This window comes from Mesoplodon mirus (genome assembly GCF_964341445.2).
Source record: "Mesoplodon mirus genome assembly, chromosome: 8".
Taxonomy (NCBI): Eukaryota; Metazoa; Chordata; class Mammalia; order Artiodactyla; family Ziphiidae; genus Mesoplodon; species Mesoplodon mirus.
In genome coordinates, this window is record NC_138984.1 from 57,731,494 (window position 1) to 57,747,726 (window position 16,233).

The 16,233-nt window shown below is 34.2% G+C and overlaps 1 protein-coding gene across 1 annotated transcript in view; it reads right to left on the bottom strand.

The window, feature by feature from the left end:
* Window positions 1-16,233, bottom strand: part of LRP1B (LDL receptor related protein 1B) — a gene marked incomplete at its 3' end in the record, with an annotated part of 2,351,282 nt that overhangs the window by 108,633 nt on the left and 2,226,416 nt on the right. The window contains exons 101-102 of the mRNA XM_082630936.1: window positions 3,439-3,662; window positions 2,270-2,376 (exon numbers count right to left, since the gene is read on the bottom strand). Of these exons, the coding sequence (XP_082487062.1) occupies window positions 2,270-2,376; window positions 3,439-3,662 (331 nt within the window). The remainder of the gene's footprint in view (window positions 1-2,269; window positions 2,377-3,438; window positions 3,663-16,233) is intronic.

Below are 16,233 nucleotides of genomic sequence, written 5' to 3' on the forward strand. Positions count from 1 at the left end.
CTGAAACTTTTCTGTCAGCTATTATGGCACTGAATTCTGTTGCTTTGCTCCTATTGCTCAAACACCTCTGTAGTGTTTATTTTTGATCTTGACTCTTCTGAATATAAGCATCTCATACATTTCTACCCTAAGAAGCCTCTTTGTTTTCTCCTCCCTTATCTATCTTAACTCCAGCAACTTTAAATCATCAGTTTTCTATTGCCAGTTCTCTGAACTAAGTTTCTAGTTCTGCTTTGAGCTCCAGAACTAAAATCTCCAATTTTCTGTGAGATATCTCCATCTGATTGACTTAGGTTGGTCATGTCCACAACTACAACACGATAGCAAGGAAATAACACTCCCTTCATAAATAAATTTCCCAAGAATGCCTGTCTCAGATTCCATCATAAGAACCCTCAGACAGGCAATTCTATACATTGCTTCCTGAGTCACTTTTTAAAATGAAAATAATGTTATGTATACTATGGCTATGTAAGATGTTAACATCAGAGAAGCTTTTTTAAAATCAATTGTGCAACTTTTCTACTGAATAGAAGTCTAAAATTAGTTAAAAATAAAAAAGTTAAGAAAAAGAAGTACAAAGTTCTTTAAAAAATAAAATAGTGTTTGAGCAGATCATGCCACTTTCCTCAAAATCCCCAGTGGCTTGCTTCCCTTAAAGCTAGAATAGAATCCAGTCCTTATCAGTGTGTTCCAGGTCCTGGATGATCTGACTCTGGTCACCTTGTCACTCTCACATCTACTATTCTCCTGAGTTGATCATATGCTTCTAGGCATACAGCCATCCCTTGGTGTCCGCAGGGGATTGGTTATAGGATCCCCCATGAATATCAAAACCTGCCAACGCTCAAGTCCTTTATATAAAATGCCATATTATAGTCAGCCCTCGGTATCTGTGGGTTCAGTAAATTCAACCTACCATGGATACGGAGTGCCTACTGTCTTAACATTATTGCTGTTTCTTACACATGCTAAGTTCATTGCTAACTCATAACTTGCCATTCTGTCTACTTGGAAAGCTCTTTCCTCACATAATCACATAGTTTGCTATCACTCTTTATTCAGTTATCTTCTCAAATATAACCTTTCTAGAGATGACTACTTTGATAATCATAACTAAAATAGTACCTTCCCATAACTGCCCATCTCTTATATTTTGTTTTCTACATAGCTTTTATAATTATCTGACATGATGTATCCTACATATTCTATACTATACAGGAAGGTAAGTTTCATGAGAATTGGAACTCTCTTCACAAGGACCGGAACTTATTTCTTCAGCATCTGGAACAATTTCTGTCACCAGGTGAGTGTTCAATTAGTATTTGTTAAATCACTGAATTGAGACACACCTACATAAATAAACCAAATCCCAATGATTGCTCCTTCCTATAAGAGTAAAAACAATCTACTTGGAGGAAAAGGCATAAGGCACATTAAAAGTAATAAAAATATAAGTACCAAATATAAAGTTTCAACTATGAAAGAGACTGCAAAGCCTAATTGTTAAATAACATATGCTATAGAAAATGTATTGTGTCCTTTTTGATGGGGATGTAGTGGGAGGGGGTGGGGATGGCATAAAAATCTCTGGGGCTTCTGCAGTATGAAAATGTTTTATTGAGGAAGTACTAAACTTAGACCTTACAAGACTGGTAAGATTCCTCTAGGTACACAAAAGTTGGAAGGGCATTCTAGATGAGGGATCTGGGAGGAAAATGGCATAGGAGAAAGAACAGGAATGCAGAAAAAAGACCTGAGCTCCTGAACAGTCCTGGAAGTACAGAGAGTATAGACTGGTAGTTTAGATGACATGGCTGGAAGGGAGATTAAAGCCAGATTGAAAAGAGCTGTGAGTGTCTTTCACAAAAATAGTTTATATGTTCCCACCTGTCTATCCATTCAGTCTCTCATCCTCTAGGAATATTACCATCTATCCCAATATCATTAACACGTAGCTGTAAAAACACCCTAACACAATGCTATAAACTGTCAAAATTTCATGCAGGTGAAATCCTACTAACAGCCTTATAACTTAGGTAATTGTCAAGTAACATCCTATAATATCACCAGCAGTATGGTAAGAACCTGACTTTCAAGTTGGGAAAGTACAACATGAAATGTTAATGACTTTTATAAAGTCATACTATAAATTATTTTATCTGCTTGTAAAAATGATTATATTGCCAACAAAACTAGGAAGAATGGCAATACTATTACACTTAGCATACTACTTCACATTTTAGACTGTGTGGGACACATATCATACCTGTGGGTCTCTGTAAATTCTTTTGTACTAAAATTCTTCTCAGAGTACCATCCATGGCCGCTTCTTCTATGTGGGAGTGGTCCCCAAGAATGGTCCAGTACATCATCCTTGAAGAGATAGGTCAAGTTGGTTAGTCTGGTCAATGTGCTTAGCCTGGTGAATGTGCTGTTACAACCCAAAACAGGGTCTCTTCAGACCCTGTGCATCAGAATCACCATAGAGTCCCTGAAAATTGCCTGAAAAAGCAGATTTCTGGACCCAACTCTAAACCTACAGAGTGAGTACCTCCAAGAGGGGGTCCCAGGAGTCAACAATTTAAAAGTCGTACCTATTTCCTAAAATTTGAGATCCACTGTTTAATAGGCTCACTTGATAGGCAAAGTTCAATTTTGAAAATATCCTTAAAATTTAGAAGAAAAATATTTCTAACACTTGAAATTATCTTCTTGTCATGACAGAATATTCATTTTACTATAGATGATGCATCAGTATGTTTTTGTTTTTGATATAGTAACTATTTTCTCAGACATAAATAATTTTCTCACTTAGAAGACACCACATAACATAATTCTAGTAAGTAAACAGCAGTTGCCTCTTTTTACTCAGGATCTAATGATCCACTTTATGGGTGATTAGGAGTTTTATTTAACATTTCCCTATTTCCTTTTTGGTCATTGCTTATAAATAAAAAGTGAGAGTAAAAAAAGAAAAAATCAAGCCAAGTAAAGGGAATATTTGTGTTAAATTGTTTAAATTTGTTTATACATATGCCTCCATTTTTTATTACCAGAAATAGCCCAAATCACTAATATTCTACACTTAACATGTTTAATATTATTTTTAATGTCTCAAAAATTCGATTTTAGATTAACTACAGTGGTTATGTTTTTCACATCAGTTTCATTAATCTGAATGCACACATAACATATACACATACACTAAATGTATAGAGTAGCAACTGTTCAGGAAGAAGAATATATTTTGCACCACCATTTGGTGTGAAAAGGACATGCTTTTGTACAGAAGGAGTAGAGGGATTTTCAGAAGTCTTGTGAATCTATTATACATTGAACACTCTTCCAGAAACAACACTACAGAGCATGGGTGGGACAAACTGTAAAAATGGATACTCATATCAAGAAATATAAATAACCAGGTCGTTAACCTACCCTCTTTTAGGATTTACAGCAATAGCATAGGGTTCTCCAGCCATATTTGTTAACAGTCTGGTGCAGTTGGGGCCATTCAGCTGTCCTACATTGATAGAGTACCTCAGACTGGTCCAGTGAGTAGTGTAGTAACTGAACCAGTGCATTCTAGAATGGTCAGTCCAGTAAATATTTCCGGCAACCCAGTCAACTGCAACATCCCTGGGCCTTTTAAATTCAGGACACTAAAAGAAAACAAAACAACAAACCACAGTATTTTCAAAAGCAAATTGGCGGAGTTTTCTATATCTATACATTGAGATTGTTTGGGAATCTTCTTAACATTGTCAGGTGTCAATTGTTACATAGATTTTTTTAAATCCCCAACATACTTTATTTTATTCTTAGTTTTTATAGATGTATAATTTCACAAATCCTAAGTATACAACTCACTGGAGTTTTACCTATCACCGCCCCTGTTTAACCACCACCCTACTAGAATACTTCCAGAATTGTAGAAGGTTCACTTGTGACCTCTCCCAGTTAGTATTTCTCTTAGAATAAGCATAATCCTAACATCTAAATCACAGATTAGCTTAAACAAATCCACATAAACAGAATCATACTCTTCTATTCCTGACTTCTTTGACTTAACATCATGTTTGTGAAATATACCTATATTGGTGTGCATGTCAGTTATTAATTGCTTTTTATTTCTGGATAGTATTTCAGAATATGAAATATTATTCATGAATATGTATCAATTTGTTTTCCATTTTACTGGTAATATATATTTTTCTTGTTTACAATTTTAGGCCATTACAAATAAAACTATGAATAGTCCTTTACGTGTCTTTTGGCGGACACAAACTCATTTCTGTTGAGTATTTAATAAGAAATAGAACAGTTGAGTCTTAAGATATACTTACGATTGCTTAAATAGATAGGGCTAGAATTTTTTTTTCAAAGAGTCTGTACCAATATTCACTCTTTTCAGGAATTTAAGAAAGTTCCAGTTGCTCTACATCCTTACCATATATAATTTGATTTAAAATTGAAAAAGAAAGTTAATACAAATAGACATATTTAGAGAGATACTATATTTAAATGTCTTTTGAGGAAAGTTACAATCTCTGTCATTTATATTAAATCTGTTAGCTTGGATTTTCTGTGCAATAGTATATTACTGAATTATTGTGAGACAAAGGTAAGAGGGTTCATTGGGAATAGACAGCAAGGAAAATAACGAATGCTGTGCCCTTCAATTAACTTGATCACTTTGAGCAGGAACTAGTGTAGTAATTAATTTGACGTGGTCAGGTTTATTGTGCATAAACAAAAGTGAGAAGAAATTCTCAGGGGTATTATATCAAGAATAGAAACAATTATTTGAAGGTCATTATAACTAGACATGTAGTCAATGTGTAAAAGCATTGTTAGGACCTGGTAACCAGTGGAAATATGGGTTTTTAACACATGACTGTTTCTTCTGTGATTTACTAGTGAACACATTTTATTAAAGAGTGGGCTTGGATTAAAAGGAAACAAACCAAACTTCTCAAAAAGAACGTGAGATGCCAAGAAACAGGAATTACAAGTCACTGTCTTCCGTGTGATTACTGAGATCTCAAAGAAGGAAAATATAGCTTGAACTAAACACAGAACTCACAGAAATTTCTAATGACATTTATTACCAATCTTTTCACTTATTGGTTTAAAAACTAAAATTATGAAATTTTACAGTAATCTACTTCTCAACTCTAATAATAAATACTCTCCACCTACCCAGTGATATCTCATAGCTAACTGAAGTTAAATGAAAAGCACTCTACAATACAACATGGTTTAAACATGCCATATAAATAATATTCATAAATGGGTAGGCTATAAATATTTGTCCTAGCCAAAACACAAAATCATTTTCAAGTGTTCCAATATTATGTAAATTAACTGTAATTCTTTTTTTTTTCTGATTTGGCAGCACTTAAAAGTAAATATATCAAGTGGTATGGGCTTGTCAGTGTAAGTCATAAATTTATACAGATGAGAGACAATGGGAAAAAATAACCATTATAAACTGTGTAAAGCCTGCTGGAGCATATTATCATTTTTTAACACCACTAGAGCAATCTTTTAGCATGCAGAAATATGATATCAGTTGTCTGGCACGAACATAGAAAAATACCTATTTTGGCTTTATCAGATGTTAATATACATACATAATTTTCTATCCTAATGGTATCCTTGCTAAAATAGGACATGTTTTATGCAAAGCTTCACTTTTTTGAATCTAAGATTTTTATTTTATTTTGCTCATGCTCAAAGCTGGCCTGATTATCTTTCCCTTCTATATTTATACACCTGGACTGCTGACAATTAAAACCTCAGGTTCCTAATGATCACAGAACATTCAGAAGTTTTATTTTGTGATAGTTTTTCAGGTAAGCTGGCTGGTGAAAGTTCTATTAATGGTGAATTCCAGAAGGATATATCAAACTTAGGTCACATTACTAGAGTGAAGAATATGGCTTAAGGAAAGGGAAAAATGTTACTTTTCAATGATGAGCATAAGAGATGCTGAAGAGTTATAGAGTCATTTAAATCTATACAGTTATTCTCTGGTTCCTTGATCAAGGAATCCCTAATGTCATTCTGGTATCAACTAAAGTAGTTAGAATATGGGATAAAGGATGGTCATGCCCAATAAATTCAACCTAAAGTCATGAATCATCAGTGACAAGATGATTCTCAGAGAATAATGGCAGCAGGGTGAAGATGTTACTAGGTGTTCATCCTCAGTGACTCATAACATACTGAATGCTCAATTATTCTCAACACTGAAAAGAGAAGAATTGAACAGAAGAAGAAAAACAAGAGACAGCAATAGGATGGTCTTATTATTAAGGAAACTATGGCGAAATTAGGAAATCACCTCTATAGTGAGTTCTATAGGAAATAAATAATCCCTTTCTATTGCTCACTACTTGACCAGGATTGTGAATAGCATTAGCCATCTAAAAGGGATTCTCATATTGAATGAATGTTGGTTGGAGAGTGGCAGGCAAATTTCTGTTGGGTCTTATGGAGAAGTTCAAAATCAATCAGGTACATACAAAAAGTGGGAAAACACAGAAAAAGTAAACTGAGGTTCTTGGCATGGAGTGGAGACTGACATGAAAAACAGAAACAGATAGTTAAGCCATTTGTCTCTAAAGAGACTGAAAACAAAACAACCAAACACATTAGATTGGAAATACAAAGAAAACATGAAACTCTCATTTGCCCCTTTGGCTAGCACTCTAGACAGACAGGCCAAAGAATTAGAGACACTAATGAGATATGTCATGTTTAAGAGACTGCAGAGGCGTGTGGTTACCCAGACAACAAAAGGCATTGCTCATATGTTTGCACAAAGTGGAAGACAAATTTTGACTGCTTCCTCCAGACAGATGATTTCTTTCCTAATAAGCTCTCTAAATACACAGCCAAAGTTCTGAGTTCTGAGGCATTCTTCTTCATAGAGATATATTAGTCGAATGAATGAAATGCTTAAAATCTTACAGAAAAAATGGCAGCTTGATTGTAACAAAATCAGAGGTTACTACTTTAAACTACCAGTCCTTTACAGCTGTGGATTGTAATGTATCTGGCACAATTCCAGCTTCAGTATACTAAAGATATGTCACTGAAGGCATTTGTTTTAAATCAAGGAAAGAGGAAAATCTATGAAAGGAGAATGAAAACATTCAAGCCATGGAAATGCTATCTTTTGTAAAACAAAATTCCTATAGTTAGCAATATAATTTAAGAAAATATAGTTAACACAAGGATAGATTGAAGTGGTCACATATTTCATTTGTTCATGATTTTACATCTTTGTGTGTATCTAAGAAAAGAAAATTCAGTTCATTTTGTTAAAGTTAATTATCTCCTGATGCAATGCTAGTAAAACAAAGATGTGAAGACACTGTAAAGAACTTGTGCTTGTGTGGTGGGGGGAGTCCACATTCAATAGACAACATCCTGAAAAGACCCAGATTTGTCTTTGGGTTACAGGGTCAATACTGTAAGTGATTTTATCATTTTTTTTAACATGCTCAGTGTTCTTTAAACTTATTTGTTATGATTTACCACCCACCCTCCATAAAAAGCAAAACCCACTCTCAAAACCTTCATTCACACTACCAGCTAAACAAAAGATATCATGGAAGACTAGAAAGCACACAACATTTGAAATCAGAAACTTGGTTTAAGAGCCAGTCCTAGTTTCTCTATAAATTATGTGGCACATAAAAATAAAGGATTTGAATTAGATGATCTAAGTCTTTAGGTTCTAAACACAAAATTATATAACAGTTTAAAAACATTATCCATTCTTTACAAATCTTAAGGATGCATCTAATGCTAAATATGAATTTTCATGCATTAGTCAGTAAGTCAAAAATTTGTTGATACTTATGGGGGCAATTTTGACATCATCTCCCTATGTGAAAGATCTGGAATTAAGAAAGCAAGGTACCTTCTGATGTTTACAGTTTAAACAAGCACAACAGCTAGATGTAAGGCAGAACTATCTGAAAGCAGAGATTGTAAAATGGTACATTGAGGACTAAATTTAAGTTAAAGTTAAAAAAACCCTATTAAGTTGATTCTAACTTTAAAATTAAGAAGATATCACTTTAACAAATTAAACTTTTTTTTCTTAAAAATTAAGGATAAATAAGATAGTATATCAAAGCAGGCCAACATTCCAGAGTGGCAGAGTCAATCAGCTGCTTCTGTTTTAATGAGATACATCTTCAGTTTGCCTCTCTCACCTGGATCCCTAATGTTCTGTCCAAGCTGTTTCATTCATTTAACTTACCTATATAGCTGGTTTGCAACCCATGCCTTAAAGAGACAAAAGAATTCGACTTTAATGAATATATCATGTGTCTATAAGAAAGGGGGTTAAAACAGAAATAAACATGGAAAAAGAAAAGTCAGAGAAGCAAATGTTGAGAGTGTGTCTCCAGAGTCATTAGGTAAGCATCTTGTAGATAAACTGGAATACTTATGTAGCAGATATGTAAATGCGTATATATATATATATATATATATATATATATATATATATATATGAATATGTACACATAAATTGGGCCCTTATAGTTCAATATCTCTCCATCAAGTTCATTCAAATTATGAATATATACATAATACTGGATTTTATATATCATTTTCTTTCCTGTTTCATTAACATTAGTTTCCTGCTGTTTCATTACACTCTAGATAAACTAGCAATCCATTTTCTTTTTTTTGAATTTTATTTATTTTTTTATACAGCAGGCTCTTATTAGTTATCTATTTTATACATATTAGTGTATATATGTCAATCAAAATCTCACAATTCATCCCACAGCCACCACCCCCCATTGGAGTCCATGTTTGTTCTCTACATCTGTGTTTCTATCTCTGCCTTGCAAATCGGTACATCTGTACCATTCTTCTAGATTCCATATATATGCATTAATATACGATATTTGTTTTTCTTTGTGACTTACTTCACTCTGTGTGACAGTCTCTAGATCCACCCAAGTCTCTACAAATGACCCAATTTCGTTCCTTTTTATGGCTGAGTAATATTCCTTTGTATATATGTACCACATCGTCTTTATCCATTCATCTGTTGATGGGCATTTAGGTTGCTTCCATGACCTGGCTATTGTAAATAGTGCTGCAATGAACACTAGGGTGCATGTGTGTGTTTGAATTATGGTTTTCTCTGGGTATATGCCCAGTAGTGGGATTGCTGGGTCATACGGTAATTCTGTTTTTAGTTTTTTAAGGAACCTCCATACCGTTCTCCATAGTGGCTGTATCAATTTACATTCCTACCAACAGTGCAAGAGGGTTCCCTTTTCTCCACACCTTCTCCAGCATTTGTTGTTGGTATGTTTTCTGATGATGCCCATAGTAATCCATTTTCTAAGTCTAAACAGAATGTGGAAAAATAATGAGGTCACCTTGTAGGCTACTTCCTGGGCAGACAATTGATATTCTTCAGATGGTAGTCAGTCTTTTTGTGAGCCTGTGCTTTCAAACATTAACAGTTAGTTCAGTTAGGCCTTTTGGAAGACCTGAAAGCACATTATGTAGGCTGAGATCTCTAATACCTAAACCAGACCAAGACCAACCTCAATGATCACAATAATAATAAAAGTGATGTCTTCTTAATAAAGGAACTTTGATTCATTAGGGTAATTAAGGGAGGCAGAGAAAATAATGCATATTATAATTGTGAAGTTACATTCTTGTAAATGAAGCATGATCTATTTATGGCTAGAAAAAAATGTGGGTGTATATGTGAATATTCCTGGGTGTGAAAGAAGATGGAAGGGGCGTGGTAGGAGATGAGTCTAAACATCATGGAGAGGCTTGTAAAACACTGATTTTTTAATGGAAATCCATTTGAATGTTTTAAGTAGGGAGATATGATGATGAGTTTAATGTTCTAAGATTATTTTGGCTATGGTGTGAAGAATGGCTTGGGGATGGGGACCAAGGAGATACAGGAAATTCAGAGGAAGCTTATTCAATGGACTCCAGAGGGGAGGATACAGGAAATTCAGAGGAGGCTTATTCAATGGATTCCAGAGGGGAGAATGTGAAAGTTTAATCTAGGCTTTTGTGAGACAAAAGTGGAAAAAATGGGATATATCTGGAGATAAAAATATTTAAACTAGTGATGAATACCAAGGATGAGAAGAATAACTTGTAAAGGATAACTTTCAAGATTGACAAGCTATTGCCATGTCTCTTCAAGATTTTCAATTAATTTATTGCTTCGAATTTTAAAAATATGACCTACTTTATGACAAGGCCTGTTCTAGATGCTAGGATTACAAACGGTAGGGGGGAAAAAACAACAAAAAAACCCTGCCATCAGGGAATTTATTTATAGCAAGGTAAGGTAGACAATAGATAATAAACATAATAAATGAATAAAATATATGGCAGTGAAAAAAGATAAGTATTATGGAAATGAAAAAGAGCAAGGCATTGAAGATCCCAGGATGGGAATGGGGCAGTAGATTGTAATCATCAATAAGTTATGTATTCAGAAGATCACATCTGAACAAAGACTTGAAGGAGTTCAGGAATTGAGTCATGCAGGATATCTGGCTGAAGAACATTTTAGGCCAAGAGAACATTTCAGGAATGGCTTTACATTAGTAGGTACTGATGGGTTTCAGAATAGCAAAGCTTCTCTGGAGAAGAGTGAGTAAGGGGGAAAGTAGTAGAAGATAAAGTCAGAGAAGCAACAGGAGACCAAATCTTTTAAACCCTTGTAAGATATGAGAATTTCAGTCTTTTCAGTGGGGAACCACTGGATATATATATATATATTTTTGGTGGTACGCGGGCCTCTCACTGTTGTGGCCTCTCCCGTTGCAGAGCACAGGATCCGGACACGCAGGCTCAGCGGCCATGGCTCACGGGCCCAGCCTCTCCGCGGCATATGGGATCTTCCCGGACCGGGGCACGAACCCGTGTTCCCTGCATCGGCAGGCGGACTCTCAGCCACTGCGCCACCAGGGAAGCCCTGGATATTTTTGATTTGACATGTGATATAATCTGATTTATGTTTTACATGGAGCATTCTGGCTACTGTTTTGTGAGTAATAATGATAGCAAGGAGACCAGTTAGGAGGGTATTGCACTAATTCAGAAGAAAGACGATGGTGGTCCAAAACTAGGTCCTTGCAGTCACGCTGACCTAAGGTATTCAGCTCCTGGGCATACTATTGAAAGTAGACTCAGTAGTATTGCCTGATTTTGGAGTTATGAGAAAAGCAGAGAGGCCAACAATGACTCTAAGATTTTACTTTGAGCGCCTGGAAAATGGAGTTGCCATTGAATGAGATTGGGGAAGCAGATTTTGTGGATCATATGAATAGTTTATTTTTAGGCATGCTCCACTGGGGATTTTTTTTTTTTTTTAAACATCCAAAAGGAAAACCAGAGCAAGCAGTTGGACAGAGCCTGATATCAATTAGGCAATTGTTAGCATGTGATTATATGTTAAACCATGAAACAATATGAACTCTCCAAGGAAGTGAGGAAAGATAGAAAGAAGAGGATCAAGGTCTGAGCCTGGGGCATTCCAGTGTTAAGAGGGAAGGAGAAAAGGATCTAGCAAAAGAGACTGAGAGGTGAGGAAAAAAAGAGAGAACAATAAAAGAAAAACTATACTGATGATTCATCTTAGAACTATTTTTTATTACAGGGTTTATTATTACATCAAGTGAAGTAGCAAACAAAAAATCTACTTAAAGTTTAACTGGAAAGACTGATACTGCTACTATGAAGAGAAAGGTTTCTCAACTCTGACACTATTGACATTTTGGTAAGGATAACTCCTTGTGAGAAACTAATTTATGCATTGTAGGGTGTTAAGCATTTCCCCTGGCCTCTACTCACTTGATACCAGCAGCACTCCCCAGTTGTGACAATCAAAAATATCTTCAGACATTACCAAATGTCCCCTGGGGTGAAAGATCATCCCCAGCGGAGAACCACTGATTGTAGAACCATTAAGTGCTTTCTGATGCCTGCTTCCTCCATGACTCTAAGCATTTGTCAAGGTCTTTTAATGAATTTCTGTCTCCAATTTATTGAACACTTCTTTATCTTCCTTTACTTGACCTTTCAGCAGTACTCTAGAAATATAATCCCAACTTCTTTTTCAAAACACTTTCTTCTCTTAGCTTTTGTGACTCTGCATTCTAGTTTTCTCCTAATGCACTGGTCACTCTTTGTCATCATTTTAATCTAGCCTCAGAGCTTCGTTCCAGTCCCCTCTTTACTTCCCCTGGTAATCTAACCCGGCTTCATGGTTTTAGATGCCTCCTCTATTTTTCTATTCTTTAATGTAAATCTCCAGTCCAGAGATCTAAGATAAAGCCTTGAATACATCACTGACTAACTGACATCTCACTTGGATCTCTTACAGGTATCTGACATAACATGACTAAAACTGAACCCACAGTTTACCATTTTCAGTATCCATCAAATTATAGAATCCGGAAGCTCAAGTGTCAGTCTGGAGTCCTTCCTGTCCTCATTTTTCACATTCATTTTATTTGCAAACATTTTTCCTTAAAATTCTACTCACTACCCTCCATTTCACTGAGACTACAACAGTGCAACATAACACCATTTCTAATTGGGAGCATAGTCCTCCTATGTGGTCTCCTTCTGTTCCAGTCTTTTCTCCCACCAGATCCATTCTCCACATAAAAAGTGAAATAGTTGTCTTAGATATAAATAAGATGGCATTACTTCCTTCTCATCTCTTAGGTCTTAGCTCAAAATCTCCTTTCTTCAAATGTGCCTTTATTGATCATCTTACTCAAAACCTACAACGTTTAAGTTTTTCTCTCTAAGTCCAGTTTTTATTCCGCTCAATACACTTTTCAAAACCGGACTTTTTTTGTATTTATTTATTTATTAGTTTACTTGACTTTGTCTTCATTCCACAGAATATAAACTTCATGAGGACAAGATTCTATTACCTTTATTGTATCCTAAGAACCCAACACCAAACAAACAGAACTCTTAAAATAAAGCTATGGGTATGGTTGAATAAAACTTGACTGGTTCACCTTAAAATGCTATACAATTCGATCAATAACTTACTCAGTATTATTAATTATATTATCATATGTTTTATATGGTCTTATAAGATTTATGTTCAGTAAATTTTGAATATTAATCACAGCTGTTTCAGAACCATTAACTCTAATCAGTATGCATTACTGAGTGACTGTCTTATGCAGTCAACAACAGTCAAGCCACAAAATGGTAATAGTGTAATATCTGATAGTTTTAGATCTCTTCCAAAGTAATTGTAATAAATGATTTTAGCTGTTGACTGGTTTGAATAAACTCAGATGGTTTTAAAAGTATTCTTGCTAAGGAAGTATAGACAGTTTCAGTTTAGAGTTTAATGGTTGTCATAAATTTATAATAATGAAGAAAAAATTTTTAAAAATAAACTATCAATTTTTACCACTACCCAAACATCCTAAAACAAGACCTTGAAGTTTTTGCTAAAATGTGTGTACACACACACACACACACACACACACGCTTATGTATGGGTTCATAGACATACCTATAAATTTATGTTTGTGTGTGTGTGTGTGTGTGTGTGTGTGTGTATGCGTGTGAATGAGAGGTACACACAGACCCATATATTTGGTATGAGGTTTATAGCTAGGACTCCAATTCAAAATTGAAACCTATTAAAGAAAACAGTTTGAATATTTTGTTAAAGCTTTTCAGAAAAAATGGTCTAATCAAATTTTTTGAGAAAAAGTTATGATTATTAATGAATAAAATTATAAGTAAATTTATACTGAACATTATTTTTTGCATAATGGAGAATATGCCAAAAATGGTATCTCATATTCACTTCTCAAAACCAGGTAGATCAGAGGAACCATTTGTTTTGCTCAGGAATATTCAGCTATTTAATTGTAAAAATCTAATCTGTATATTTAAAGTCATTTTCATTTTTCTAAGCATTGACTTACTTTATAGTGCTTGCCATCATGCATCTAGCATTTCATATTAGAAATGACAAATGGCCAGAAAGTTTGTACAATTGTTGTATAACACAATCATATTCTGTTCTAACTACTAAAATTCAAATTCTCATTATGCTTTACATATTAATTGAATTATGTCAGTCTTTGAAGTTTTAAATTACTTAATTTCTTAAAGGAAAAATCTATCCATTTTGTATAGCTAAGGGGGTTAGAAAATCATAAGTAATTCTATCTATAAATAACTTAGTCTGCATTTGAAATTTAAATTTGCAATCCTAATTACTATTCCAACCATTTTCACAGATTACAGAAGAGAATTCCCTTCATTATTTCTAAAAAAATATCATGTTAAAAACTATCTTCCTTTAGAATGGACTTCAGTTAACATTTAGTTGTCTGAGCAATATTCTTCTGATTTCTGATACAACATATTTTCTGCCCTTTGTTGCAATGAAAATATTCCACTGTTTTCAGTATCTGTGAATATGCTTCCAAGATAACCTGCTATCACATGGATAACTCCTTCCATTTGCTTCACTGATAATAGGGTTATAACTAAAGTATCCATAGTTTGATTTGTATATTTTTCTTTCTTTTACCTATTGATTCAGAGATAGAAATCAATGCACCATATTCAGTGTAGGGAAAAATCTTAAGTTTTGTTTTCTGAGGAGTGGGGAATTCTCAGGTCAGTATCATTTAATAATTGTGCCAAAACTTAGAAGATGAAATAGAGTGCATGTTCATTAAACTAATGGATGACTATCTGGTGACTGTTAAAGGAGCAAAATATAATACATTGCAGGGAAATTCATGAGGGTAGAAATTCAATTCTTTACATACAAGATGGATTTCAAAGAAATAAATACAAATTGTCCAGGTAATAACTGGATAGACATAAACTATGTCACAAATTTTGGGGAAATCATACATATTTACTATCTGGAAGGGACTTTAGAGATTTTCTACTTCAATAAAGTAGTTAGCGTTCAGATGAGTATGTTGAGACTCAGAGATGTAGCAAGTATCTCAAGTTAAAGTCTAAGTTGTGTCACATTATAGCTGCATGGCCATAGATAAGTCATTTAATCATTCTAGAATGCACATTGCTCATTAACTTAAGGTGGTGAGAATGGATTTATTCCATATTTATAATATTGAGATATCAGGATTACAAAAAGGTTTAGGAAGCAAAGTTAAATAATTGCCCTTATCAGTGTAGCCTTAGGTATTTTTATACATATATATAATACACTGGTTGGAATTTCTATGGAATGCTTGAAGGTTTAGAACATGGTGCTAAAATTCATGGCTCAGAGGTTCCAACCTTATAATCATGACACTTAGTTAGCTATGATGGGCTTCTAGAAAATGTACCCTACTGTTACCCACTTTTCTTCCTATTGAATACTGTTAGTCATCAGTAGGTCTAAGAAGAGAGAGAGAAAAACAAACAAATAGAAAGTCTAGATTACACAATACATCTTATTACTACCATTAAAAGACTAATGATGTTTCAAATCCTATTAGAAAAAGGCTAATCAATAACTTTGCATTGATGATGAAAGACTCTATACCACATTAATAAAATTAAAAATTAAAATATGTAAAATATATAAATAAAGTATATATTGATCCATTTATATATTTAAGTACATAAGAATAAATATTTAGCTATTAAACAAGTTTGGCTCGTGGCCTACAATAAACAGTTTGCTAGAGGCTACTGATTGTATTTATCCATCTCCCCAAGGACAAAGCTAAAAAATTATCAAATCATTTTCACTGAAAATTATATGAAAAATAAAGATATATTTTTAGCAACTATCAAATTCAGGTAAGAGTAATTTGCAATCAATTTGTAATGTGAGAATATGCATTATAGGGAAGAACATTTTGCCAGTCATCATCAACATCATCACCATCATTATCATATCATTCTGTTAATCTATACAGTACTTATTATGTGCCAAGAACTATTAATGTTAATATAAATATAGTGTGTGTGTGTGTGCGCGCACGTATATTCCTCACTAAAACCTCATGAAATGGAGAGTACAGAGAAGCTAAGAAGCTAGTAAGTGACAGGAACAAGATTAAAACCCAGTCAGTGTAATTTCACAATATATACTCTTTATCACTTCATTAATACATGAAACTGTACCACAGGAACAATGTTTTTGCAAAGCAAACTTCTGTTTTAGAGATAAAGAAAGCTAAA